This window comes from Haliaeetus leucocephalus, unplaced genomic scaffold (assembly GCF_000737465.1).
Source record: "Haliaeetus leucocephalus isolate CR32 unplaced genomic scaffold, Haliaeetus_leucocephalus-4.0 Scaffold224, whole genome shotgun sequence".
Lineage (NCBI taxonomy): Eukaryota > Metazoa > Chordata > Aves > Accipitriformes > Accipitridae > Haliaeetus > Haliaeetus leucocephalus.
In genome coordinates, this window is record NW_010972660.1 from 636,609 (window position 1) to 662,793 (window position 26,185).

The 26,185-nt window shown below is 53.7% G+C and overlaps 3 protein-coding genes across 3 annotated transcripts in view; 2 read left to right on the forward strand and 1 right to left on the reverse strand.

Moving 5' to 3' along the window:
• The window catches only part of FAM173A (family with sequence similarity 173, member A), a 4,868-nt gene extending 2,990 nt beyond the window's left edge, over window positions 1–1,878 (forward strand). The window contains exons 2-4 of the mRNA XM_010567051.1: window positions 326–466; window positions 1,025–1,075; window positions 1,690–1,878. Coding sequence (XP_010565353.1) covers window positions 326–466; window positions 1,025–1,075; window positions 1,690–1,878 — 381 coding nt within the window. The remainder of the gene's footprint in view (window positions 1–325; window positions 467–1,024; window positions 1,076–1,689) is intronic.
• Window positions 1,879–2,889: 1,011 nt separating this feature from the next.
• Window positions 2,890–17,383, reverse strand: CCDC78 (coiled-coil domain containing 78). Its single transcript, XM_010567052.1, has 16 exons — window positions 17,170–17,383; window positions 15,992–16,223; window positions 15,585–15,713; window positions 15,289–15,375; window positions 14,835–15,014; window positions 11,528–11,695; window positions 11,394–11,444; window positions 10,627–10,715; window positions 9,947–10,025; window positions 9,330–9,455; window positions 8,052–8,263; window positions 7,202–7,418; window positions 6,512–6,555; window positions 4,768–4,834; window positions 3,750–3,850; window positions 2,890–3,016 (listed from the first exon to the last, which is right to left on the reverse strand). The coding sequence occupies exons 2-16, from the start codon at window positions 16,022–16,024 to the stop codon at window positions 2,890–2,892; spliced, it is 1,710 nt and encodes a 569-aa protein (XP_010565354.1). The 5' UTR covers window positions 16,025–16,223; window positions 17,170–17,383.
• A 5,643-nt stretch (window positions 17,384–23,026) lies between these two features.
• On the forward strand, window positions 23,027–25,471 carry IGFALS (insulin-like growth factor binding protein, acid labile subunit). The gene is made up of 2 exons (XM_010567053.1): window positions 23,027–23,042; window positions 23,661–25,471. Exons 1-2 carry the CDS (start codon window positions 23,027–23,029, stop codon window positions 25,469–25,471), a joined length of 1,827 nt encoding a protein of 608 aa, XP_010565355.1.
• Window positions 25,472–26,185: the final 714 nt, after the last annotated feature.

Genomic DNA, 26,185 nt, shown 5'->3' on the forward strand with positions numbered 1-26,185 from the left:
GAAGGGCAGGGAGGGGGGCTGTGCTTACCAGGAGGGTGGATGGGAGCCCCCACCACCCGGCTGCTGCCCTGCTCCTGGCTGTGGTCCTGGACCATCTTAGGTGGTCCTAGAAGACATCACATGCAGTGAGCAGGGTGGGAATGACCATTCCAGGAGGAAAGAGCCTTTGCACCTAGAAGGTGCTGAGGACCGAGGTCACCCTGCCCGCAAGCCAGCAGGAGGGAGCTAGTGGAGCTGGGCAACAGCCCCTGCCCCCCAAATTGTCCCCCAAACTCATCACCAAGGTTCGTTTTAGTTGCAACTCTCTCTCTCTCTCTCTTTCCAGGTGGTAGAGGCTTATAAGCAAGGTCTCAGACCAGCTGTTGGCTATGAACTCAATCCCTGGCTGCTGTGTCTCTCCAACTACCGGGCCTGGAAGGCTGGGTACCATGGGAAGGTTTCCTTCCTGAAGAAAGATCTGTGGAAGGTAACAGCGCCCCGAGGGTCTGGCCATGCTCCGTGCTGGCCGTAGCTAGGACAGGGCCAGGCCTTGGTCTGCATCTCCAGACAGGCTTTGCTGATGGTTGCTTGCTCCTTCCCCAGCGCACGCTGCTCCCAGGAGGCAGAAAAACCATCCTTCTTTTCAGGGGAATGCCAGCCTGGGCAGCCCAGCTGGCTGCTGGTTTTGCAGGCAGCAGCGCTCCTTCTTACAGCAGCTCTGAAAAGAGGTCTTGGGTGCTGCTTGACACATGGTGGCCTTCAGAGACATGCTGCTAAAGCTGGCATCAGGTAGCCTGACCAGAGAAAACCCAGCAGGGAACGTGGCTCTGGGATGATACTGGAGGCAGGTGCTTTGCAAGAGATGCTGCTTTCACATCCAGCTCCCAGTCACACCAACACATCCCCGTCGCTCACGTTGTGGGGTATCTTTGCTTCCTCTGAGGTTCAGAAGATTGCCCGCAAGGCATTCGGCCACTTGAACGGTTCCCCTCTGTTCCATCTCTGCTTGTTGCTTCTTTCATTCCCCTTTTCCTTCTCTTTTAAGGTGAATCTTTCTGATTGCTACAATGTGATCGTGTTCCTGGCCCCCAGCGTGGTAAGTCAGTCCCTTGCACCCTGACTTGTTCTGAGTGAGCTCGAGAGAGTTTTCTTAGAAAAGAGAGATAATCTGGGACAGTGGCAAAGACTCTTAAAAAAATAAGGCCAAGCGGGCATCGCTGCAAGTAAGCGGTTTGGTGCTCAGCACCACTCGAATTTATAGAATCATTGAGGTTGCAAAAGACCCTTAAGATCATCAAGTCCAACTGTTAACCTAGCACTGCCAAGTCCACCACTAGACCATGTCCCTAAGCGCCATGTCTACATGTCTTTTAAATCCCTGTAGGGGTGGTGACTCAACCACTTCCCTGGGCAGCCTGTTCTAATGCTTTACAGCCCTTTCAGTGAAGAAATTTTTCTTAATATCCAATCTAAACCCTCTCTGGCACAACTTGAGGCTGTTTCCTCTCGTCCTATCACTTGTTACTTGGTTCTAGTCCCAACCATACACGGGGTAGTACCAGCCCTACATTTTGGAAGGGTCTTTGGTTGATGCTGCCTGCTCGGGACCCATCAGCCATGCCGAGAAGCTGCCCTGCGGTCCTTGGTGGCACTGCCACTACATGACTGTTTCCTAAGGCCACCTGGCCGTGGCTGTCTCTCTCTCCCCAGAAACCTCCCCTAGCCACCAAGCTCCTTGCAGAACTCCCCGACGAAGCCCGGGTGGTGGCTGGACGCTTCCCCTTCCCCTCCTGGACTCCCGCCAGCACCCTTGGGCAGGGGCTGGAGCAAGTCTGGGCCTATGACATGAAGGAGGTGCGGCGAGCAGCACAGAGCCGTGCAGAGGGAAGCCCAGTCTAACAGCAGCCTCGTTAAGCCTGGCATTAAGGGTCAGCAGCAGTAGGGGTCAGAGCCTCTCCAGCCCTTGGGCTCAGCTCAGGACAGCAGTGAGAGGGCTGCTTGGCCGGGCTTCTTCCCAGGGACTTGCAGGGTGGCAGTCCCTCTGTTTTCCAAAGAGTGGGCAGTCTGGGGGAAGCAAGGGAGGGGAAAATCAGACCTAGAAGTCCTGGAATTACCACAGGATTTAAGGGCTAAACCTCCAGTGCCTCTTTCTGTACGTTTGCTACTTTATTTCTAGTTAATTTTTCAAAATAAACATTTGGTCCATTCTTCACTTGAGACTACTGCTTTGCCTTTGAGCTGCAGGGTGCTCCTGGACCCAGAGCAGCTGCTGCTCCCAGCCTCAGGCTTTGCTCTGCCGTCCCTTTGAAGGCAGCTCATGAGGGAGTTTGTCCAGCTCACCTGCTGAAGGATCAGTTTGGCCCTGCTCACCTTATATAACATTCCCTTTCCCACTCAAACACAGAGAAAAAAAAGGGTTTCCCACCATAAAAGAGCAGCTCATCCTCTTTGACTAACTTCTTAGACCAAAGTCTAGCTTGAACCAGCCCTGGCCCTATCTCTTAGAAGCTGAGAGGGGAACAAAGGCAGGAGCAGAGTTAGCCCTTGGACTCCGGTCTAGGTCTCACACAGGAGAAATGTTATCGCAGGAACGGGAACCTGTCCCTGCAGCCTCACAGTAAAAAGCTGCCTGGGAACCTGACCCCATGTCCCGAGGCGTGATGTGCTCAGGGAACAGCAGAATTCCTACAGCTGAGGGGTCAGAGGATAGACGAGACGCAGTTGTCTTGTCTCATTTTAGTACTGTGAATTTGAGACCGAGAACACCCATGTGGTTTCCCTTGCTGTGCCTCCCAGCTCTCAGCCAGGGAAGGATACTTGCTCCAGCCAGTCCACACAACAGAAAGCTCCTTCCTCTTAAATCCTGCTCTTTCCTACAATCGTACTGCTCCTCAGAGCCATGGTGGAGAGCTATGGTTTGTGGCTGACAGTCCTTCTGGCTCTGGGCAGCGAGTGAATATCGGCCGCCCCAGCACTGAGCGTGCGTGGTACCTCGCTGCCAGCAAGCTTCGTCAGCCGGAGGATCTCCTGCTTGTACCTGCAATGGGGAAGCAGCACTGTCATTGCCCATGTAGTCACAATCCTGAGCGATCCATTTAAACGTACACTGTGCCTTGTGTTTGCTGTGTGCTAAGGACATGCAGTGTCAGTTAATGCAGAGCAGCCAGCCCAGGCATTGAGCCACCCTGGGAACTGAGCTCCAGTAGGTAGAAAACCACAGCCTTTTCCCAAGCAAGAGGTGTTTGTTGGCTCTGCCAGGTAACAGTACCAGCAACAAGCCTGCGAGTCTGACCCGAGTTCACAGCTGAGCTGGCTGGGGAGTTATGGCAGGCACAGTTGGACCATTGCTCTGACAGACGTGCCCTGCTTGTTCTCGCCCTTCCTTGCCTGAGCAGCTGTTCTCCCTGCTTTGGGGCATGATGAATCAGGGAGAGAGGACCGTAGATCAGGGGCTGCTGGAAGGCTTTAGATTTTAGGCAACTGCTCTCTTAGCTTCCTCCAAAGGATGGGTGAGCACACAGGGAAGGAGATGTGTGGCTGGGCAGGCCAGACACTGTCCCCCTGCCCTGCAGAATAAGGGATGGTGGCAGCTGCCTGCACAGCTGGATGTGCTGCAGGACATCAGCCATGCCGGCAGCACTGTGGGAAGGCAGCGGTGAGGTCAGGTGCTGACAGCATGGCGGGCATGGCGATGTCACCGGCAATTAGCCTGGGAGATAAACTTGGAGCACAAAGCAGAGAACACGTGGAGGGGCATCCTACCATCTCACCTTGCAAGATGCTTATCTATGTATTCCTGCAGCTCCGACACCTGCTCTTCTGCCACGATTGCCCGAGTCAGCAGCTGGCTTCTCTCATGCTCCAAATCCTTCTGGAGGGGCAAAGAAACATGGAGAAAACAGTGAGATCTGTGAGATGGGAGTGAGCTCACCCCTGAGATGCACAGCAAGAGCCAGGAGCAGGACCTGCTCCCAGTGCAGTGCTCCAGCCTCTAAGCCACAGCATCTCCCTTCTTTTGGCCATAAAGATACACACAATTTAGGTGTTTGGCTTTACATGACCAGAGAACAGTGAAGCACTTCTTAGGTCGCTGCAGACAGAGGAAGGCACAACATGGAAGCAGGCTGGTAGCACATCTATAGCCTTGTCTACCACAGAAAACCCAACCTCTGCTTGGTTTCCAAAGCCCTTTTCCCTGCATGTGGCAGTCAGCGTGGCAGGGATCCCAGCACCAACCCTTCTCACTGCTGCCATCACTGCTGGACAGCAAACCCCACCTCAGCCAAGCCCGTTCTCAGTGAGCATCGTCATGGTTTCGTGGGAGCTGTAGGGCAGCATTGCAAATGGAGAGAGCTCTCCTTCCTGCTCTGGGCCACCCCATGGCCAAGTGCAGTGCAAATGTCCTTGCACCCAGACCAGGATGCTGATTCAGATTCAGACTAGACTTGAACCAGGTCAAATACAGACCCAATTTGTTATACAGATGCCTAGATGCTTGTGCTGAAACATGGGAGGGAGCAATATAGTCCAGCAATGAGCAGCCATAAGGGCTGCTCTCCTCCTTTTGGTAGCAGGGACAGTACAGCCTTGATACAGCACCAGCCAGGGACCTGCTAGTGTCACTTGGGAGGCTGAGGCCAAAGCTACAGCAAGGCTGCATGGAAAGCTTCCCTGCTCTAGCCTGGAGCAGCACACTGACCCCAGGGCAGCAGCCGGCTGGGGCAGCACATCTTTGACATGTGGGTAAGGGATAAGCTTTTATTCAGATGGGCTGTTCCAGAGCTTTACCTGGGTGGTGTGTGCAAACTCCCGGAGCTGCTTCCTGACCTCTGCCCAGCCCTCCTCATCCAGCTGCCTTGGAGAGAAAAGCAGATTCTCATTGTGCCCAAATGTTCAAATCCAGCCCATCTGCAGGTCACCCAGCTCTGTTCAGGGGCTGCACACAACTCGTGCCCATCCAACCATAAATGTCAGCGCTCTGAACCTTTTCTCTTCCAATGGCCCAGAATTTTTCAGGGCATAGGGCACCATCCCTGTGCCCAGGCATGAGAGTCACAAGCCCTTCTGCCAACCTGGGATTCCCCACTGCGACGTCTGGGTTTGTTCCAAGTTCACATCAACACTTATACATCAGAGGACTCCGTGCAGAAAGAGTCCTTAACCTGACACTGCAGGACTGAATGTGATGGAAATAGAGAGTGATCAATGCCAAACGCTGGTGCTTTTCATGTTGTGGAGCACAAACCCGCCCATTCTGGTCACCGAGCGCGATAGGTGAGCTGTCTGTGCAGCCCAGCCGTGGGAAAGTTCTTCCTATTCTGTGCCAGTCTGAATAAGCAAAATACAGGTCACATCTGATGCTTGGGGAATTTGGGTTGTATGAAGGGAGGAATGCATTGTGCTCAAGAGCGGCTCTGCTGCGACTGCCAGAGTTCCCTCTGGTGGCTGCAGCCTCCCAGACCAGGCACATGGGAAATCATGGCTAAGATTTCATGAGAGCAGAAGCAAAGGGAACAATAAACAGGGAAGCCACACAGTTGATAAAGATGAGAAGCAGCAGGAATTATAGCTGAAGTGCTGCGGTAACACCGGGCTTCGTGTCCCTAGCTAGAGGAACAAGGTAACAGCATGGATAAATCCATCAGCACACAGAAAACAAGTATTTGAAGTGTGTAGATTCTCTTGGCAGCTAAAAAAAACCCCATAACAACAACATGCATCACTAAAATTCAGGTTCTGTTTTTTCCGTGTCTTGCTCCTCTGGTGAGTCTGCCAAAATTAATGCATCTGTTCAAGGACTAGTACTACTTTTCAGTGTAGAAAACATGGCAGAGCCTGGTTAAGGCTCAAGCTTTTCTCTGAGACACTCCTCCAGAGCCCAGTGGCTCAGGCACTGGCCAACTCCTCAGTGCTGGCATCCGGTTAATGAAATGCCTGACATGTTTTCTAGGCTACCACATAAATATAAAAGGCTGAAAAATCCCAGGTCAGATTTCTACTACACTTTGTTCCACCTCTCCACAGTTATAGTTGATAGAGTTTCAATGGAATAACGAAGCAGGAGGAAGAGACCCATCAAAAATGAGCAAATAAAGGGCATATCAAGAAGCCAGGGAAGTATCAGTACAGGGTCACCTAAGGGTTCCAGCCCAGCTTCTGCACTGGGAGGAAGGAGAAACAAGACCATCCCAAACTGGTGGTGTTTCACTTGCCTTTCTCAGGTTGTGATCTACCAAAGCACTCAGGCGTATGCTTAACTTCGTCTTCTAAAGAGATCAGTGGGACTAAAAACATAATTAAATCAAACATGTGCTTAAGAGCTTTCTTGGATCAAGGCCCAAATGACCAACACATTTCACCGCAGGAAACGCTGCACTGAGATGACAGCTGGCTTTTCTTCTCGGATGAGTCCCTATCAGCTCACTTTCTCCCTATTTATTACTGTCTCCAAGTAAAGCAGAAAAGACTCCTCAATCCATACAGCAAGGAAAATTCAGAATTACAAACATCCCAAGAAACAAACAGCACTTACTGCTCAGGAGACAGCGGAAAGGCAGAGGTTTCTTTCAGTCTTTTCTGAAGGCAAAGGAAGAACAGTATGCCTGTTAAGCATTAAACCATTGCAATCTCACCATAGACGCTGCCAGTTTGAAGTGGCACAACATATCCTAGCACTCTAACAGCCACCAGTGCCCTGGCAAGGAAGTGATGTCCAGTACAATCTTAAGGTTTAGGTCTCCTATCCTCTGAATTTTTAAATAAATGCATCTCGCACAAATCAAGAGACACGTCTCTGCCCAGGCAGAACCAGTGGGAGGACATGGAGCTGACTGGAGTGTTTCTGACTGCGATCTCCTGCTCAGTTAGCTATTCACACTGAGGCAAAGGCATTCGAGAACGGAAAGCCCCATTCTATCCTCCCTTACTCACCTCTTCTTTTAGCAGTGAGTGAGTGTGCAGTTCTCCCATAACATCTGCTACTCCTCAGACCTCCCAGAGCTCAGCAACCCCAATCTATGGGGCTGCCCAGCCTCCTGGATTTAACTGTAACTCACCCCTATGCAGCCGGGTTGAAGCAACGAGGGGACTACTTGGACAACCTGCCTCTTCCCAAAATGCGAAAGCAAGCAAGCAGTACCCCTGCCTGTGCCACAGGCACAGGAAACCCTCAGGGAATGCCCAAGGAAGGGGCTGAATCTATCGCTTGTGGGACTCTCCCCACCACCTCCATTTCACCGCCGCAGAAAGCCACCAGCCCAGCCACCACCTTCTGCAGTTCATGTAGCTGCATCTCCAGTTTTGCTTTATCTTCCCGCAGCCGGTTTAGCTCCCGGGTTGTGTTTGTCAGCAGCTCTGGGTCTGTGATGGAAAAGTGGAGCTCGGCAGGGCCACAATCCATAGCACTGCTGCCCAAGGACCGGATCTGTTCTCGCTGGAGCCTGTAACATGTCAGAGGGGTTAGTCCCTGGTAGTTTTGGTTAGGTAACAACACTGACCATTTCTGCTGCTGGTGGAGGTACCATTCGCTCGGGACCTGCTGGCTTCTGGCCACTGAGAGCTAGTCCACCTGCAAAGGATAAGCGGGAGAGCCCAGCAGTATGCGCAATATTCCTGGGAGTGTTTCTGAGGGGAGCTTGTCCTAGAGCTATTTGTGGCTTTTATACCACAAGAATTTCTGCTGCTTCCCACAGCCCAAGCTGCTGAGAGAGCTGTGGAGCAGAGCTGAGAGCACTGCAGGGACAGGCTGGGAGGCAGGAGTTATTTGTGGTACCTCTGCATTTCCACACCATCCAACGTTGAATCAATCTCTCACCCTAAATTTTACACAGGAGAAACATAAGTGCAAAGCAGCTCCAGGGTGCCAGGAGCACCCTGAGGTGCAGCTGGAGACATGTTGCTCCTGGCTTGTCAAGAGCAGGGAGATAAACATGCACTCCAGATCCTCTGCTCCACCTAGAAGCCCTGTTTGGCTCCCTCTCGGACAGAGGTCTGGGTGCTACGGGCCACTTCCACTCGGTCCCTAGCAATAAGCTGGAGAGACAGAGGTAGCCCAGACCCTGGCTTAGCCCTACCCGTAAGCGATCAGCAGGTTCTCATGCTTCTTGACCAAGTTTTTCATGCGTTTCTTGTAGCCACGTGCTGCTCTAGCTAGCTGCTCTTCCCGAGACTTGTAGGAAGCCCTGATGTCCTTCAGCATGCTGTCCACAAAGCGTTTCATAGGAGCACGATCAGCTGGGGCTTTGCTAGGCCCCATTACGTTGCTGGATTTGCTGTCCATGTAGTCCTTTAAATATACAGAGAAAGAAATCGAGGTGGTCAAGTTGTTCCCTAAGGTTTGTAGCCCATTTCCCATAGAGAAGGGCCAGGCACATTTGTGCTAACAGCATGGAGAGTAAGGCATATCTTCTATTTTCAAAGAGCAGGAAAGACTAATTAATTTCCACCATGGCCCTTCAAGACAGAGAAGGCATCTGTACTGTATCAGTGACCCAACTAGGGAAACACGAGTTGGCATCAGGAGTTACCATTTCTAGTCCTGTATTCTTTCCACTGTGTCCTGCTCTTTCTGCTAGCTAGGAGATGTTTCAACATTGCTCTGTTAGAAATTAGACTATTCTTAATAGTAAAAATTCCTTTGCTTAGTCTCCTGATCCATCACCACACCGTGTTCTTTGGTACCAGCCTTCGCCCAGCACAGAAGCTCTTGCTTACTGCTACCTAGGGGGTCAGAAAGAAATTTCTTCCCAGTCTCACTGCTCAATATAATCAGATATCCATGCCTGAACCTGCCTGAAACACCTGCCTTGTGCTGAGTCCTCACCATGCTCTCTGAGCCCTACTTTACATCAAAGGTGCTTGTTCTCAGAGCGGGTCCCAGGCACTGGTGTTACACAGCTCCGTAGCCGACCACGGAGGCTGGCAGAGCTCCCTGTGGGGGCAGTAGCAGAGTCACCATGGACACAGCGACAAAGCCAGAAGTGGCATCGCCTGGCCTGCCCAGGGAAGTCGTCAGGGCAATGGAGATTAGAAGCCAACTGGAAGGCAGCCATAGTAAATAGGAGAATCTTTCAATCCAAGTAATTTGACCAAGAAAACTCCCAGCAGGAACTCACAGACCATTTTGTGTGGCCATACAGGAAATCTGGGAGAGGAGGGGGGCTGGCATCTCCTCCCCCAGGCCAAGCCAAGGGCACAGAGCCCCCTTCCAGCTGCAAGCAGGGCTCCCCAAGCCCCATTGCCTGCTCTGCTCCACAGCCCAGCGAGGAAGTGAAACAGCAGCAAAAAGTAGGCAGCCAGCATGGAGAGACCTCCCCAGGCCTGAAAAGACCCTGGGGCTGGGGGGTACCCACCGCCACATCCTTGATATACTGTGTGAGCCGGGAGCGGTATTCCTCATTCAGCTCCTTCAGCCGGAGCTGCAGCAGGGAGTTCTCTGCCTCCACCTCTTGGAGCTGGCTCTGGGACGTGAGCAGCACCTAGGCACAGCAAACACGCTCATTGCTGCCCTTGTCCTCCAGCCAAGCAAGGGGCACTAAGAAGCTCCAGAAGAGATGGGGGACTTAATTTCCAGATATTCAGCTTCACTAGAGGTGGGAAGGTCCTGTGTTTTCACAGGAGCCCAGTAGAAATGTTTATAGTCTTTATTCCCCTGCTACCTTCTGTCATTTGCAATCCGCCCCGCCAGTGATTTCACCAACTCTTTCTAAATATCAGTGAACAAAATTCCTCCCACCACCTGTGGCAAGCAGCACCTTCCACCATGTGCATCCCTAGAGAAGGAAACTGCGCAGGGAGGAGCACCTTGGTATGACAAACTCCCTGGAGAGGGAGACGTGTCAGAGTACCTCAATACAAGACATCCACCCCCTGCTAGCTTCAGGAGAAGCACATGGCACCCAGGAGGAGTGGATGAGCAGGGGCAGTCCTGGAGCCTGGGTCTGAGGGCTGGAAGGAAGCCTGCCCTTACCGCTGACTGCTCCGCCAGCTTGTGCTGGGTGTCTCCAATTGCTCCCTTTGCCTCCTGCAGCTCCTTCCCCATTGCGATCCTGGGCACACAGGAAGAAGGTGTGTTTATTTTAAACCCCCAAACTTCTCTGTAGGTCCAATACAGCCAGCTTTGAGAAGGAAATCACTACCAGATGACAGAAATCTCTCTGCAGCTGCTAGTCCCCAGATGCATGCCAGCCAGCAGCCACAGAGCTCTCACAACGAAAAGTGAATGTCCTCCCCAGTCAGAGGATCTAGTTCTGCAGCGTCCCTGCTGTGGCAGCCTTTGCCAGGACACCGAGCCCAGCCCAGCTTGTCGGTGGAAGAACCACTGTGGGGTTAAGGGCTACGGCTGGATTAATCTCTGGGCTGTCACACATTTGCTGTGTGTGTCACAGAAGGTGGATTTTCAAAGGTGCATAGGCCAGTTGGGTGCCTAAACACCACTGACTTTTAAGCAGACAGTTAATCCTCTTAAGAGCCTTGAAAATATCAGGTTTTGCTTCCGGGCCTCACTTCTTCCAAGGGTGAATCATCATTTCCCCCATGTACCCCACCAAAGGCAGGCTGCCTCCTCTCCTGCTCCCAAGGATCAAATTCAGCTGCAGTGAGCTGCGTAAATGCCCAGCCAAACAGAAGCACGTGCCCTCAAACACTTACACTCTCTCTTCCAGCTTCTGCTGCTGCGAATCATAGGTTTTCTTCAGTTTTTCAAGCTCCACTTTTATGTGAGCCTGGTTTCCAGGCAACTGAGGGACAAACAAAGAGGAAGATGAGACAGGGGCTCAGCTAAGAGAGGGATTTGTGAACAGGGAAGAAGTGAGGAGAGCCTCCAGCTGAGCACAAGTCCAGCTGAGCAGTGACATACTGGGGAAAGGACAGGTTTAACTGGGAGTGACCAGTGCTCTGTGGCACACCAGAAGCAGTGTCTGATCTGGAGACAGGGCACATGGAGGTGCACACATGTCGCTCTCCCAAGGGAAATTCTCATACTCGAATTCCCAGCAGGAGCTGGTGGTGGAGCCCAAGCTGGTTTTGCATGGGCTGCAGATGGGAAGGAGGCAGGAAGCATTTCTGTGCTCTCAGTTTTGGGTGCTTTATCACCCCCATCTTTCTCAAGTATCATCAAGAAGAAAATAACTAAGTGTTCTCTGCACTTCTTGGCTTTTAAACTCCTGCCTCTGTTCACTCAGGGGTACTGACCAAGGGAATCACAGCTGCCCTCTCTCAGCTTTTGCCTGCACAAGATCTGCAGTTATTCTAGTCTCATTTTTCAACTGCACAGCTTAAAAAAATTTTTAAAAATAAATCAAGGCATCAGCTCATCCACAAAATGCAAGTTAGCACCAGGGGGTGCCAGCCAAGATTGGAATAAATTCCCCCTCTGCTTCCCCAAGGATCCAGCAGCAGACCCCCACCACACTCACGTTTCTCTCTAGCTTTTGCTGCTCACATTCAGAGGCAACTGCATCTTCTGGCTGTTTTTTGTAAGAGACAGAAGAAGGTGCCTGTTAGATCCCTGTTCTCCAAGGAGCTGGCAAGAGGGCAGAGAGGTCCTTACCTTCACCTTCCGAGCAGAGAGACGATGCACCATTGCTCTCACTTTTTCCAGCTCAGCAGAGGATTCATTGGCCACGGCGGGGGAGCGGTTGCTCTCTGTGTGGGGAAGGGTGCTCCTGGCATTGGCCAGGTTGAGCAGCTCTTGGCTGAGCTCTTCATTCTTCATGACCTGCCAGGTCAAACAAGAAGGAAAGAGCTTCTGAAATCCTGCCTCTCCAGCTCCACATGCTGTCTGTTCAGCACATACCCACTGCTCTTGGTGCAAGCACAAGGCAGGCACTCACATCCCCTCCTGAAAGCAAGTTTTAGTTTTAGTTCTCTCTCATATGTCCAAAGATATCAGTGATTTTCTAATTCTCATGGAAATGCAGGGTATCATCACCAGGCATCAGGATTATTCACATGTAACCTTACTCCCTCTGCCCATCTCGGTCTTGCATTCAGATACAGATCCTTGTGCCAGCCCAGCCCTGGGCACAGCTCTGCTACCACCTCTCCATCCTGACCTCCAGCCTCCCTCCTCACTCTAACCCTGTACCCTCCACACTACTTCCCAACACTTCAGGCATGTCTTTCCCCATACAATGGCTCTGAACAGTGCTGGACTCCATAATATAAGAGAAGGGCCAAATCTCCATCCATCTAGGCTGACGCCACCCAGCTAATTCCAGTTTTGTTTGAATGCATCCCTCCAACAGCAGCCAGCCCACAGCACCGTGTAGGCAGTGAGATTCAAAGCGATGCTGGTGTGAAGTGACACATTTCTAAAAGATAAAGAGGATCTGAATGAGAAAGGCTCTGTTACAGGTGATCTGGAAGGAACACTGGGGGAATTCATGTCTCACGGGAGGGTTTCTATGTAGATAACAAAGCTTTGATGGGGTTTATGACTGGGGACAAGCTTGAGTAATTGTTACCATGGCAGTGAATTGGGAGGATGGGAGGCAGAGGTCATCTGAGTCATCCGTGGAGAGAATAGCTTATCAAAAGATAGCACAGGGTGGGCTGAGGGAGAGAGGAGAGGAGAAAAGAGGCTGACAAAGAGGTGAGATATACAGCTGTGAAAACTGACAGCTACGCAGAGACAGGCTGCTTGTTCCCCAACCGAAAACGATCCATCTGCAGCTGTCAGCCCTGACAATTTGATCAGAGGGGGTCACACAAGCGCAGAAGTACCAGCTTAGTGAAATAAAGAGGCAGTCCCAGTTTTGCGATGGGCTTCGCTGCCTCCCCTATGCTCCCAGGCCTGGCCTGGCTCCAGGGAAAACCCCGGCATGGAACCAGTTCGCAGCCATTTGGGTTCCCTCTGACAGCCTCACTTTGTGCCGCCGCTGCAGACGGCCTAAGCTGCCGAACAAAAGAGGAGGAGGAAATGGAGAGTCGAGAAAAGGTCAGAGTCTTGAAAAGGAAGAATTTACAGTGAGTTAGAAAACAGGCACAAAGTGCCTAACTGGCATCTTCTGGAAGGCACTTCCCCAGGGACAGTCAAGGCCAGCTCCGCCGCGCTCCTTTGCCTGGGACAGACACAGGGCGATGTGTGAATCCGGCTGTACAATGGGAGCCGCGACAATTCAGAGGCTCTAACTGTTCCCGTACAAGGGACTGTGAATGAGCTCGCCGAGCTGCTTCTGCGCCAAGCAGCCATGACAACATATTGGCAAGGTCACAAGTAGCACTTGTAATTGGGAATGTGTAAATGGTTCATTGTCTCCCCAGAAGAGCGCCAGAGAAGGGGAGGGGGCAGAACCGCAGGCTGCTTTTCCCATTTCCTTTGGGAAAGTCCACACTGGGAAAATAATGAGCAAGAGGCCCATGCCACGACAAGTCCCAGCCTGCCAAGTTGGAGCCTCTTTCGCTTCAGGCAGGGACATTCAGTAGCCGGAGCCAAGAAACTGGGGTAAAACTCTCAGCCTACCGATTACAACCAAGGATTTCACCTTTGGCTTCTGGACCCTGCTCCACCACTTCCTCAGGATATTATCCGGGCACATAACTGAATCCATGTCCTTTGACTCTCTGAAACATTCCAGGATCCATGTGAAAACAGTGTGTTATTACTGCTAACCTACTAAACCCATCATTTAGAGATGTCAGCCACCTGCAAATCCAATTTTTGACAAACATATTGCACCCCCTTGGGGACAAGAAGCAACCAAGATTGCTGAACATTGAGCTATTCCTCCGCAAGCCTGGCAGTACTGTGTCTCAGCAGCGTGCTGACTTGCTGGCAGTCAGCTGCATGCGCTCTGCCTTGTGCTCCAGCAGGACGACAGGGCAGGTTCACACCCCTGCAAGCAGCTGAGCTTGCCTCCTTGTAAGAAATTTCCATTTCTCAGCTTACGGGAGACAAATGATAGCTTCACAAGGGTCACTAACTTACTTATTTGCAATGGGATGATCATGATCTTGTATCCTTGTCTACCAGAGCTCTGCAAACCAATGCTCACCATAAAGACAGACTGGGCACATGCCTGGTCCCAGCCCCACATCTTCCCATCACAGCTCTGCACAGGGCCAGCACGGTAAACCAGGTCATTTGGCTGAACCAGCTAAACTATCTGCTGGGGGAGGGAGGCAGGAGGGTGTCAGTCATTCAACCCAATTCAAAAAGGAGAAGCAGGAGGGGGAGAGGGTGGGAAGAGGGGAAGGTCTATTGAAGTAGCTATTCTTGCCAAAGAAATACACAAATCTGGGTCCAAAAGACTTTAGTTAATAATTGCTAAGCTAACAGTCACCAGGAAATCTACTATATTTTAGGGAACAATCAGAAACTTGCTTACATTCAGTGTTTTTATAAACTTGCCAACCTCAAAAACTTCCAGGCCCCTTCCCGCCATCATACGAAATGAGAGCGACTACAATCAGTTCACGTGCAGCCTGCGCAAGCCATGCAGAAAAAAGGGAAACAAAGCATGCTGGCAGTCAGAGGGACCTGCGACGTGCACTCAGACCAGCCCCGCAGTGACCTCCTCGTTACTGCTAGTGATGGGGATCTGGGATGGCGTGAAAAGAGAAAGACTCTGACAGCAGGGTGCCCAGAAGAGCACATGGGTCAGCGTGGGCTCAGCACTGTCCCTGCTGAGCAGGACAGGTTCTGCAAGCCCTGCTAGAAGGTGACCATGTTACATGAAATCCCTGGGCCCTGAAACAAAATCATGCCCAAGCTACGCTGTCTCACAGCTGACAAACCTTATTGGACTTGAGCTGTGATGTGGATACGCAACCCAAAGCCTACCAAGCTGTCTGTAGATCAGGTAATTGTGAGATGGAGTCGAGAACACCAGAATGAACACTGCAGCCTGTCTCACCTCCTGGTCCAGTTCTTTGCCTAGGGCCAGGTAATTGCTTTTCAAAATGATGTACTCATCTGCCAGCTCCTTCCGACTGGTCTCCAGAGCATGCAGGCGTTCCCGTAAGGCATCTCGCTCCCCAGTGACTTTCTCACTGCAGAGCTCCAGCTCCAGCACACGGTTCTCCAGGGCCAGGATCTGCAGAGGGGAGACAGCAGAATTAGACTGTGGCAGAGACCAGCAGTGATCACAGGGCATTTATTTGGCCAAACAGATTCTGGCACGCTATGACTTAAAGAGAGATGAGCTTCATGCGAGTTTCATGGTATCTGGGGTGTCGAGGGGGAATCCATTGCTCTAGCTAAAGCCAGGAGAATATGCCAGGCAAAGTAAAGATGGATGTGTAACGAACTGCAGTTCTGGATAAAGGTATTGTCAGAGCTGAAACCAGCTACTTCAAACTTTTGGATACCATATTTTTCAGTTCAAAGTTCTCTGTCTCATACTGCTCCTTCATTTTGTTTGTCTCGATCTGGAGATCAACGAGGTCTTTGGAAATCTAGGAGAGAGAAAGGACATTATAAAGGCCATGGACTGATTCTGAGGCCAACATACTGTTTCAACAGGTTGCACTGGGGAATTTGAGCACAACACACACCCCCTAGAAAGAGGCCCCAACATTTCCCACCAGATTTTCCACTCCCCATCAGCTGGCCTCATACGGCTTCACAGCTCAGTTCTCTCCAATTCCCAAAGTATTTGTTTTACCTTCAGTTTTTCCTCTTCACTGAAGATCATTCTGGCCGACAGATCTGTTTTGGAGCCAGCCAGCTTCCCCATTCTCTCCTGCAGGTCTCCGAGAAGGTACGGTCTCTCATTCCTATCCTGCAGCTGCACCTAGAGACACACAACAGCTCTGACAGCTGGTGCCAGCCAGCAGAGCCCACCTCTCCCCCATGCTATTCTCCCACTGCAGTGCTGGTGGAAGAGCACAGCATATCCAGCTTTTCAGAGCTTGAACAGGTTGTAGATGGGATTTTTCAGCTGCCATTTTCCTCCTGCAATTATCATTTCATTTGTACGGTGCTGGTTCCATGACCCCAGAAGGGGCTGCAGACCTTCATACTTTTATTTTCCTTAGCAAGATGCTGCATGTGCTCTGTCAGACTACTTACATTCTCGTTCTCTGCAACACTTCCAGAATTCATGTGCTTGGAGGCCAGGATCTTTGCAAGGTATCAGGCAGGCAGCGACTGAAGAGCAAAGGAAGGATCTAAGGATCTCTACAGCAGCAACTGTTCCCTCGAGGTCCAGCACAAGCGATGTTGCTATCAACTTCGGTTACTAGAGGGTGCGGCATCCACCTTGATTTTAAGGTGGAGCCAATTATTACAGCCACCCCAGGAGCTGTCAGAGGAAAAGAAATAATGCTTGTCAGGAGGTTTCCGTATTCCCAAGAGAGCACACAGCAGATACTGAAACAAGCTTAGCACACACCACAGTGAAGCAATATTGCCAGCTAGAAGGTACCACTGCGTTTATATTATGGACTGTTCCCAAAACCCAGCTGTAGGGATGGCCTCCATCTCTATTGCAGGGATATTTAGAGAAGTTAAGATCTGATTAACCCATTAATTAATCCATTAATCCAACCATCTGCTCCAAGACTGTCCAGTAGCATCTAACATCATCTTGCTTCCAGGAAATTTTCTCTTGGTCTCTACAGTCCTGGTATATCCTGTGTCAATGAGCCATCCAAAGGGTACCAGGATCTTTGAGCTCTGACCAAGCTACAGCTGGTGACAGGAAAGACCTTCCCCAATTTATCACTTGGCATTAGAGACATTATGTGGAAAAATAGAAGCTTCAAAGGAAAGCATGCACTGAAGCAAACTCTGATTAGCCCAGACAGTGCTAAATCTGGATTGTGCTGGTCTACACACTGCCACTGACTCCAAACTGTGACCACCCAGGCCCAAACAAGACAACTCCCAAGTGTGTGCAAAGCTAAAAGTACTTAAACAGAGTCTCTGACGGAAAAGCAAGGGTAATGGAGAGTGCAAGACATGGTGGATAATGCTGGAAGCCCTTGGTGAACAGCAGCCATGGGGTAAAATGAATCCCGGTTCTTAATCTCCTCATTTGGGGCTTATTATCACTGCTATTTCTGTAGAGTGGGTGAGTTTAGGTAAGAACTTGTCTCTTACAGAAGAAAAGCTTTAACAATATAACGTTCAAAAAGACCATAGCTCTGAAAAACTCCTTAGTATCTGTCAAAGCTAAGAGGATGAAAGAAGGAGAGGGGCCATCCTATTAGAAGCTCCATGCTAAGCAGAATTTACCAGCTCCTCACCTGGTCCTGGCTCCTGGAGAAGATCCCTTAGCCTCTTGATGTGGATTTCACCAATGGTCATGGAAGTGAGACCCAGGGGATGAGCTCTTTTGGGGCTCAGGGGAAGGAGAAGCTAATGCAACATGCAATTATGTCTTATTTTTCTGCAAAAGAACTTAACAGACTTGAAGTAATTTTATTAAGATAACGAAAGTGCTGATGAGAATTCACAGTCTCTTCACACCCACTGCTGAGCAGAAAGCCAAATTCACACACCGCCCACAGCGCCGGGGTGGGGGTGTGGGCTTGGAAGTCTACAGCAGGTGCTCCAGCACACGAAGAAGCTGAGCTGCAGCTCTGCTCCCCAGGCGCATGCTGTCTCCCACTGGGCCTCAGTCCCGCATGGGCCCCCCTGGACACAGGCACTCCCAGCCCATGCCGGTCCAGGGATGTGTGCAGGCTGGCTCACGCCGCTGCCCCAGACAGCTACGGCCCCGGCAGTGGCGCGCACAGACCCCGAGATGCCCGATTCAGGAGGGCAAACAGCCCATCCCATCATGCTGGTAAAGCCGGCTGCTCCCTGAGCCACGGGGGTGCCCATTTACCTGGCAGATGGCAATATAAGAGTAATTAACATGCACATACACAGTATCATTTATGGTCCTGCAGCGCCTGGGAGACCCAGGCAAAACCACCTTTGTGGCAGGTGCTGTACGAGCACCAGAAACGACAGTGATCTCTTTTCCTGTGGTTTGGAAATATGAAGCAAATATTGTCCTGGCCGACACTACAAATAGCAAAATCGGGCAGAGGAATCAAGTTTTAGTGTGTCATTGTAGCCCAAAATCTCCATCACCGCTCCAGAGCAAAACCAAACAAAAAGTGTATGTTCTGTTAACCCCACTAAGAGCTGAAATGCCAACTCTGTGCTGAGTTTTTCTTTCACTCTTCTTGTCAAGGACACTTTTAACACAGCTGACGTGGTGGCTGGACTGCCAGCGAGCTCTGACGTACAAAACTCTCACCCGGGATGCAGGTCTAAGATGTGAAAACCCTCCACAAATCCACAGCAGCTCAAGAGGAAACTGGTTGAAGATTTCAAGCACAAAGCCCACCAGACCGATGCCTGCTGTTTATTTTCACCTCTCCTCCAGCACCAGCCAGACTTGCCAGCCTTTGGCAGAGACGCCCACCTCACGCTGCCAGGGCCCTGGCCCTCAAGGTGAGCCCGGAGCGGAGGGAAGAGCCGCCCGCCTTCACGCCTTCTGGGGAGGCTTCGGCAGGGCTCAGCCCAGCGTTAACGCAGCGACTGGCTCCATCTGGCTTCCAGCACCTGCAAAGCGACTTTGCATCCGCTCCTGGATCTAGCCGACACCCCCTGGGCGGCCAGCGGAGCACCCCGGTGTGCCCACACGCCCGGGGAGCCTGCCGGTGCGGAGGCCGCAGCGGGTGCGGGGAGCTGCCACGGGCCGAGGCCTGCGCTGCCCCTCCTGGGGCGACGCCTCTGCGGTAAAGCCCGGCCGCCGGGGCAGCGAAGGGGCCGGAACGGCGAGGCTTCCCCCCGCACCGCTGCGAAGAAGGCGGCCGGTGCCCCGGGCCGGGCCTAGTCAAAGTACCGCCATGTCCCGTTTCCAGGGCAACGGGCTCGGGCGCTTCCGGGGTAGAGCGGTGGGTCGGCAGCGCCCCCCGGCGGCGGGAGGCCGCGCGGTGCCCGGTGGTGGGATCCCGGGGGGGAGTTGGGCTGGTCCGGCCCCGTCCAGGGCCTTGAGCCCCCCCAGGGATGGGGCATCCGCAGCTCCTCTGGGTAACCCCCTCCAGGCTCTCACCGCAACACATTTCTTCCTCAGAGCCAAGCTAAATCTGCCCTCTGCCGGTTTAAAACCGTCGCCCCTTCTGCTGTCACTACAGGTCCTGGTGAAAAGCCTCTCTCCGCCGTTCTTCTGAGCCCCCTTATAAGTTGACAGGCTGCAGAAGGTCTTCTCCAGGCTGAACAACCCCACCTTTCCCAGCTTTTCTCCACAGGAGAGGTTCTTCCAGCCCCCTGGCCATTTCCGTGGTCCACTCTGGACCCGCTCTGAACAGGTCCAGCTCTGCCTTGTGCTGGGACCCCAGAGCTGGATGTGTGCTCCAGGGGGGGTCTCACAAGAGTTGAGGGGAAGAATCACCTCCCTTGACCTGCCAGCCATGCTGCTTGTGATGCAGCCCAGGAGACGATGGGTTTGCTGGGCTGCGAGTGGCCATTGCCGCTCATGCCAGCTCATGTCACCCATTTGTCACCCTCCGGCATCTCCAGGTGCTTCCCTGCAGGGCTGAGAAGGAGGGCTGGGACGGGGCAGGCAGGGAGAGCCTGGCAGCAGGCAGTGGGGGTGGTCCTGGCCGTCCAACCTCAGGCAGGAGGAAGACATGCGGCCCCTCGGCCATGCTCCTGCCCCATCCCACCGGCCGGGTACCCTGAGGACCAGGCTGCAACCTCCATTGCCCATCACTGGGACAGGCTCTCCCGCCTTTCCCTGTCCCTGTGCGCCTCTGACCTCCTGCTCCCAGGGACTCCCCTTTTCCCCCAAAACTCAGGGTTTGGGAAATTTCCCATCTGTGCCTCCAGCAATGGCCCTGGCCACCCTGAGTCATGGCACAGGGACGTCCTCACCTCCCCCAGTCCAACCAGCCCGGCCAGTCTGGTGCTAGTGACACAGTTTCACGGGGCCACATGGGCCACCAGCATGATAATTAGCATCCCCAAGGGCCACCAGCACATCAGCCGCATTTCCCAACTCCCTGCACGAGCCTGCTGCAGATGTGGCAGGGCATGACCTGACACTCAGAGATGCCAACGGAGACCTTTGCCAGCAGCTGCCAAAACCTTTTGCCACCACTACCAGGTCCCCATCTCCAGTAACGTGGGACTTTTTGAGTGAAAAAATGATGCAGCACAATAGGTGGGGACCAGGAGGACCAGAAACATGGGCAGCCAGTGAGCACCAGGCAAAGCCGGACTCTGCTGGGAGGGTGTCTCCAGGAGGGAGCTTGGTCCCTGCCGGTGTCCCCAAGAGAGTGACACAAGCTCTGTGATGCTGGTGTCCCATGTCCCGGCTCTCTTGGGCAGCAGCATCAGGGCTCACACATTTTTGGTTCGGGATGAGGAGCAGCAGCACCGGTTGCCCTGGCAACGCGAGATGCTCTTCTCCAGACGGGGACAATATTTGGCAAGATTTGCTAAAAATACTTCCTAACTCAGCTGTGACACCACCACCCATGTTGCATCCTTGCTGCCCCCAGGGCTCAAGCTGGGTTGGTGCTGTCCCTGCTGGTACCTAGAGCTGGCCCTGGACCACTCGCCTGGGGTCGGTGGGGATGGACCGGGGAGCTCCCCATGTCCCACCAGCCTCCCCAGTTCTGGCAGACCTGGCAGGGCCACCAGTACCAGTCACTCCTGGGCTCAGCCAGCCCATGCGGTTGGGGACAGAACAGGAGCCAGGGACAGCTGGTGGCATTTACCCCCAAGAACGGATGGGGGGAGCTCCCTGAGGAGGGACCTGCAGGCATGGGAGGGCTGCTGGGGAAGGTAATGATTCCTTAGAGTTTAAATAGGTTTAAAAGCTATTTTTTTTTATGATTTTGCTGCTTGTCCTAATACCATTACAGCCTTCTCCATGGCAACCAGGTGGGGCAGCTCAGACTTTGGTCCTGGCCGGGGAGATTAGCTGCCAGAGCTGAAATGATGGGGGGGGTCAGCTGGGGAGGTTCACGCTGGCCGGGGCTGCAGTGGGAGAAGAACATCCATAGTGAGGACCCAAAATGAGGTCCCCACAGCAGCCACGGTACACCGGGCAGGCGCAAGGTCCCAGTGAGCAGGGCAGGCTCACAGTGATGCTGGAGGGACCAACTGTGCCGCAGGGTCCGAGCATCTCCTGCCGCAGGCAGTGGGACATGTCTAGAGGAGATACCCTCAAGGAGCTTTAAAGGTGGAGCTGGGTCTAGCTCCTCCCTGCACTGCAACCGTGTTGGGAAGGGATTTGCTTATTTACCCTCTTTATTTTCCCTTCACAGCTCGTTTGATATTTTCCCTGAAAGAAGGCTGTTGGAGGCAGGGATAAACCCACTCCCAGCCACAGGTAGGGCTCGTTTAAACTTCCCAAAGAGGTTTTGTGGGTTTTGGCTGCCTGGCCTGTGCTGGTTCAGCTCTTTTTAGCTTCCAGATTGATTACATGTTGTGTCAATATGTGCTTAGTGCCTATTAGTGGGTGCATGTATCTCCATCTCTCATTTCTCCCTTCTGATCTATAATTTCCCAGAAGAGAGTATTAAAATAGAGGGGGAGGAGAGAGCCACTCGGGGCCAAAAAGCAAGGGACAAAACAGTGCTTGTGGGAAAGTTCGGCTGCAAGGCTGGAGCCTGGCTGTCTCTCTCCAACACCTTTTCCCATGGGCACAGTCCTGCTTTGGCCAGCGAGAAGGTTGCTTAAAACTGCCTAAGTGGTGAAGAACTGAGATGTGCCTTGTGGAACTGGAGGAGATGTCAGGCTCCCATGGGGATGGGTAAGGTGGGAGCATGGTGGGGACACCCATGGCATGGAACTGGTGGTGGAGAGCATCCCTGCACCATCTCCACCTTGGCGACTGGCACAGGGGGAACCAGGGCTGGGAAGAGCTTCAGCACTGGTGGGAGAGGCCTGTTCCCAGAGGCATGGATGTGAACAGCACCAGCCCCATCCTGGTGCATCTTCAAGGAGGAACAGGGCTACCAGGAGGTCAGGAAGGATTGGCCATGGCTTTTCCAGCTGGCAGCCACTGGCCCACAGGGCTAACTCTCACTGGGGCAGAAGTGGCTTTTTTTTTTTTCCCTCTTTCCTGGAAACTGGTAAAAGATTCTGTAGAAGCTGTTTTGGACACCAGTGGGGAAATGACCTGGGACACAGAACGAGGTCACCAGCCTCCCCAGGGTGGTTTTGATGAGCTGCCAGGCAGAGAGCACGATATGCCAGCCCCAGAGCATCATCCACCACTATCCCACTGCACATGGGGCTGGCAAAGGAGCCGAGAGACCCTCATAGCTGTCACCTTGCAAGTGGGACACACGCTTTGCTCTCTGCTTCCCGGTGGCACAAAAGTGCTGAGCCGAGTGGCACGCAGTGCTCCCAGCACTGTCTCCACCCACAAGGCAAGATATACCTGCAGAAGGGGTCTGTGGGTTCAGCCCTGAGGCTTTTACTGTCACACAGAGAAGAGCTCTGTCCCATTTTTCAACTCATCTCCCACACGTATCACCATAAAACCTCAGGCATTCCAGCCCATCTCCCCATAAGGGTAATCCCCACACCTCTAAGACCCTGTGCTATGTGGATGCTGCAAGCCCCAGCATGTGTTTTTGGGGTCCCAATGCAGCGTGAGAACCTGCTGCCAGGGCTCAGCCCAGGGCAGCCCTGGCAGGGCAGGGCAGGCACCCAGGGAAGGCTCAGTGCTGCTGCTCAGGGATCTCCAGGAGCCCAGGGCACAGCTGTGGGGCATCCTGCAAGGCTGCTCCATCCAGCCCTCCATGCTCACTGCCCACACAAATCCCATCTCCAGCAGGACCGCCCTCCCCAGCAGCCCCCCCCCCCCTCCCATAGCCTGTCCTCCTGGGCATCCCCCTTCATCTCCCCCTCCCCAAGCTGCCATAAAAGCAGTTACAGACCAGAGGAGAGAAGCAAGGAGCCTGTCCCAGGTGACGCTCACCCCGGCCACACTGTCCCTGGGGCTCAGCCCACCTCCTGTCCCAGCAGCGGTGGGGTTAAGCCTGGCTGGGCAGGCGGCTGGACAGGCGTCAAGGTGGTTGCTCCATCCATCCCTGCGCAGTCAGTGGGGCTGGACAGCAGAGAGGGAGCACTGCCCTACCCGCCACCATGAGCACAGGCAAAGGTAAGGCAGGGTAACCTGCCCACTCACCCAGCGCGGGAGGGACAGGCAGGGCAGGGGGTTGGAAGGGGAGACGCTAAAACTCTGCTGGGGCTTTGTACTCAAGTCACCCTTAGCTTTTCTCCCCCCTCCACTGCTAACAAGACATTTTGGGAGCCCCCATGCTGCCTGGGGTGCTTGCAGGCACTGTTAGGCAGAGCCCAAACACGGATGGGGGTTGCAGGGATGGGCAGGGGCCGCAGCACCGAGACCCCTCAGCTGCAAGGAAGAGCAAGTTAATGTGGGGAGGGCTCGGGAGGGAGGAGGAGAGGAGACTGGGGGCCTTTCTCCATGAAAGGGAGAAGCTGCTGCTGCAAAGGCAAGAGAAATTTTGGGGGTCCATGCACCTGAGGGGTCTGAGCTGTGGCAGGATCGGGGGGCGATCCTGCACCCTCTCCCAAGGGCAGATCCAGCCTCCAAAACCTCCTGCAGCTGCCCAGGGTGCGCAATGGGCTGGGACTGACCCCTCTACCCCCCGCCCCCAGCAGTGCAGGCACGCAGCTAGGGTGTCCCAGGGGGGTCCCCTAGAGCAGCCATGGCCCCACACTGACAGTGTCCCCTTTCCTCCACGCCGCACAACAGGCGTCACTCTCCTGCTCCCCCTGGCCCTGCTGCTGGCCACCGCCTCCCAGCCCCCCGGGGGGGACACCCCAAAGGACCAGGGGGACACAGACCCCCCACGCTGCCCCAGCCCTTGTGCCTGCAGCTTGGACGACTACAGCGAGGAGCTCAATGTCTTCTGCAGCACCCGCAACCTGACACGCCTGCCCGAGGACGTGCCCCCCAATGCTAAAGCCCTTTGGCTGGATGGCAATAATTTCACTCTGCTGCCGGCTGCTGCCTTCAGGAACCTCTCGGCCCTGGACTTTCTGGACCTGCAGAGCAGTCAGCTGGCTGCCGTGGAGCAGCACGCCTTCCATGGGCTGCGGAGCCTCTACCATCTCCACCTTGAACGCAACCGCCTGAAGCACTTGGCTCCCCACACCTTCCTGCACACCCAGAACCTCGTCTCCCTCAGCCTCAACAACAACTACTTCAGTAAGGTGGAGGAAGGGTTGTTTGCCGGGCTCTCCAACCTCTGGTATCTGAACCTGGGCTGGAACTCGCTTGTGGTCCTGCCTGACAAGGTCTTCCATGACTTGCCCAACTTGAGGGAGCTGATCTTGGCTGGGAACAAGCTCCCCTACCTCCAGCACCAGCTCTTCTGCAGCCTTACTGAGCTGAAGGAGCTGGACCTGAGTGGGAATGCACTCAAAGGCATCAAGATCAACATCTTTGTCAAGCTGCAGAAGCTACAGAAGCTGTACCTGAATCACAACCAGATCAATGCCATTGCACCCCGTGCTTTCATGGGCATGAAGTCCCTGCGGTGGCTGGATCTCTCCCACAACCGGCTCGTCTCACTGTTCGAGGACACATTTCTGGGCCTCCTGAGCCTGCACGTCCTACGTTTGTCCACCAACTCCATCGCTGGCCTGAGGCCCAGGACTTTCAAAGACCTCCAGTTCCTGGAGGAGCTGCAGCTGGGGCACAACAGGATCCGGAGCCTGGCAGAGAGGACCTTTGATGGGCTGGGCCAGCTAGAAGTCCTCAGCCTCAACAACAACCAGCTACAAGACATCAGGGTTGGGGCATTTCTGGGGCTGTACAACGTGGCAGTGATGCACTTGTCTGCGAACTGCATCAAGGTCCTTCCCGACTATGTCTTCAAGGGGGTCACCAAGTTGCACAGCCTCCACCTGGAGCACAGCTGCCTTGGCAGGATCCGGGCAAACACCTTCTCCAGCCTCTCCAGCCTGCGGCGGCTCTTCTTGCAGCACAATGCCATCTCCATCATCGAAGACCAAAGCTTCAGCGAACTGCATGAGCTCCTGGAGCTCGACCTGAAGCACAACAGGCTGAGCCACCTCTCACCCCAGCTCTTTGTGGGTCTGAGCAACCTGGAGTACCTCTTCCTCTCCTCCAACCAGCTCCTGGAGATCTCCCAGGACACCTTCAGCCCCCTCCAGAGACTCTTCTGGCTCGACCTCTCCCATAACCAGCTGGAAACGTTGGACAACACCATCATCTCCCCCCTGGCCAACCTGCGGTACCTCAGCCTCAGGAATAACTCATTGGAGACCTTCTCGGTAGGCTTCCTGTGCACTTCCTTTGCCCTGGAGCAGCTGTGGCTGGGGGGCAACAACTGGCACTGCAACTGCTCCCTGAAGGGCTTGCGGGACTTCTCCCTGCAGCACCCCGTGGTGGTCCCGCGCTTTGTGCAGTCTGTGGCCGAAGGGGACGATGCCCACGTCCCCATCTACACCTACAATAACCTCACCTGCCTCCATCCCCCAGCCGTGGCAGGCCTGGACCTCCGTGACACCACCGAGGACAGCTTTGCTCACTGCTGAGGTGCACTGGCCCCTCCCAGGGGACACACCGCTTCCCAGTCGTGGACCCTCACCTGCCACCTCCCTGGCCCTGTCTCAGGCTCCCTGGGGCAGCAGCTGGAGCTCTGGCTCTGTGGCCACCCCAGATTAGTCCAGCTTTGCCACCACCTCCAGCTGCCCATACCGGTGCTGCCGCAGCAAGGAGAGCTGTGCCTGGGCGATGCTGGATGGGCACTGGCTCCCCAGGCTTCAAACTGAAATATTTCAGTCCTCTAATATTTAAATAGCAGCCCCCAAGTCAGCACGGTCACTCCCAGCTCCCATCGGCAGCATGAACATCTCTCAGCCTCTGGGACGGGGAAAAGCTGCCCCCCCAGCCTGGAGGTTGGGGGTGCAGCTACAGTGGCAAACGGGGGTTCCCTTGCCCCCCACAGCAAGGGGCATCCCTGCCAGGGCCAGGACTCATCAGTGGGACAAAACAAAGCATCTTCCTGCCACGGAGTAGTCAAGAAATCCTAAAAGCCCCCCGAGCTCCCCAGTAAGTTTAGGGAAGGGGACAGATTACTTGCTTTAATCATTCCTTGCACTAGCAAGTGTAGGCAGGGTACAGAAAGCCACACGTCACTTACCTGATAAATCATAGCAGACAAATAAACCTTTGGAGCTATCGCAACCCATCTTGTAAGTATGTTTTTTCCAAAGCACGTGCTGCACCTGGCCAGGGTTTCTTATCAG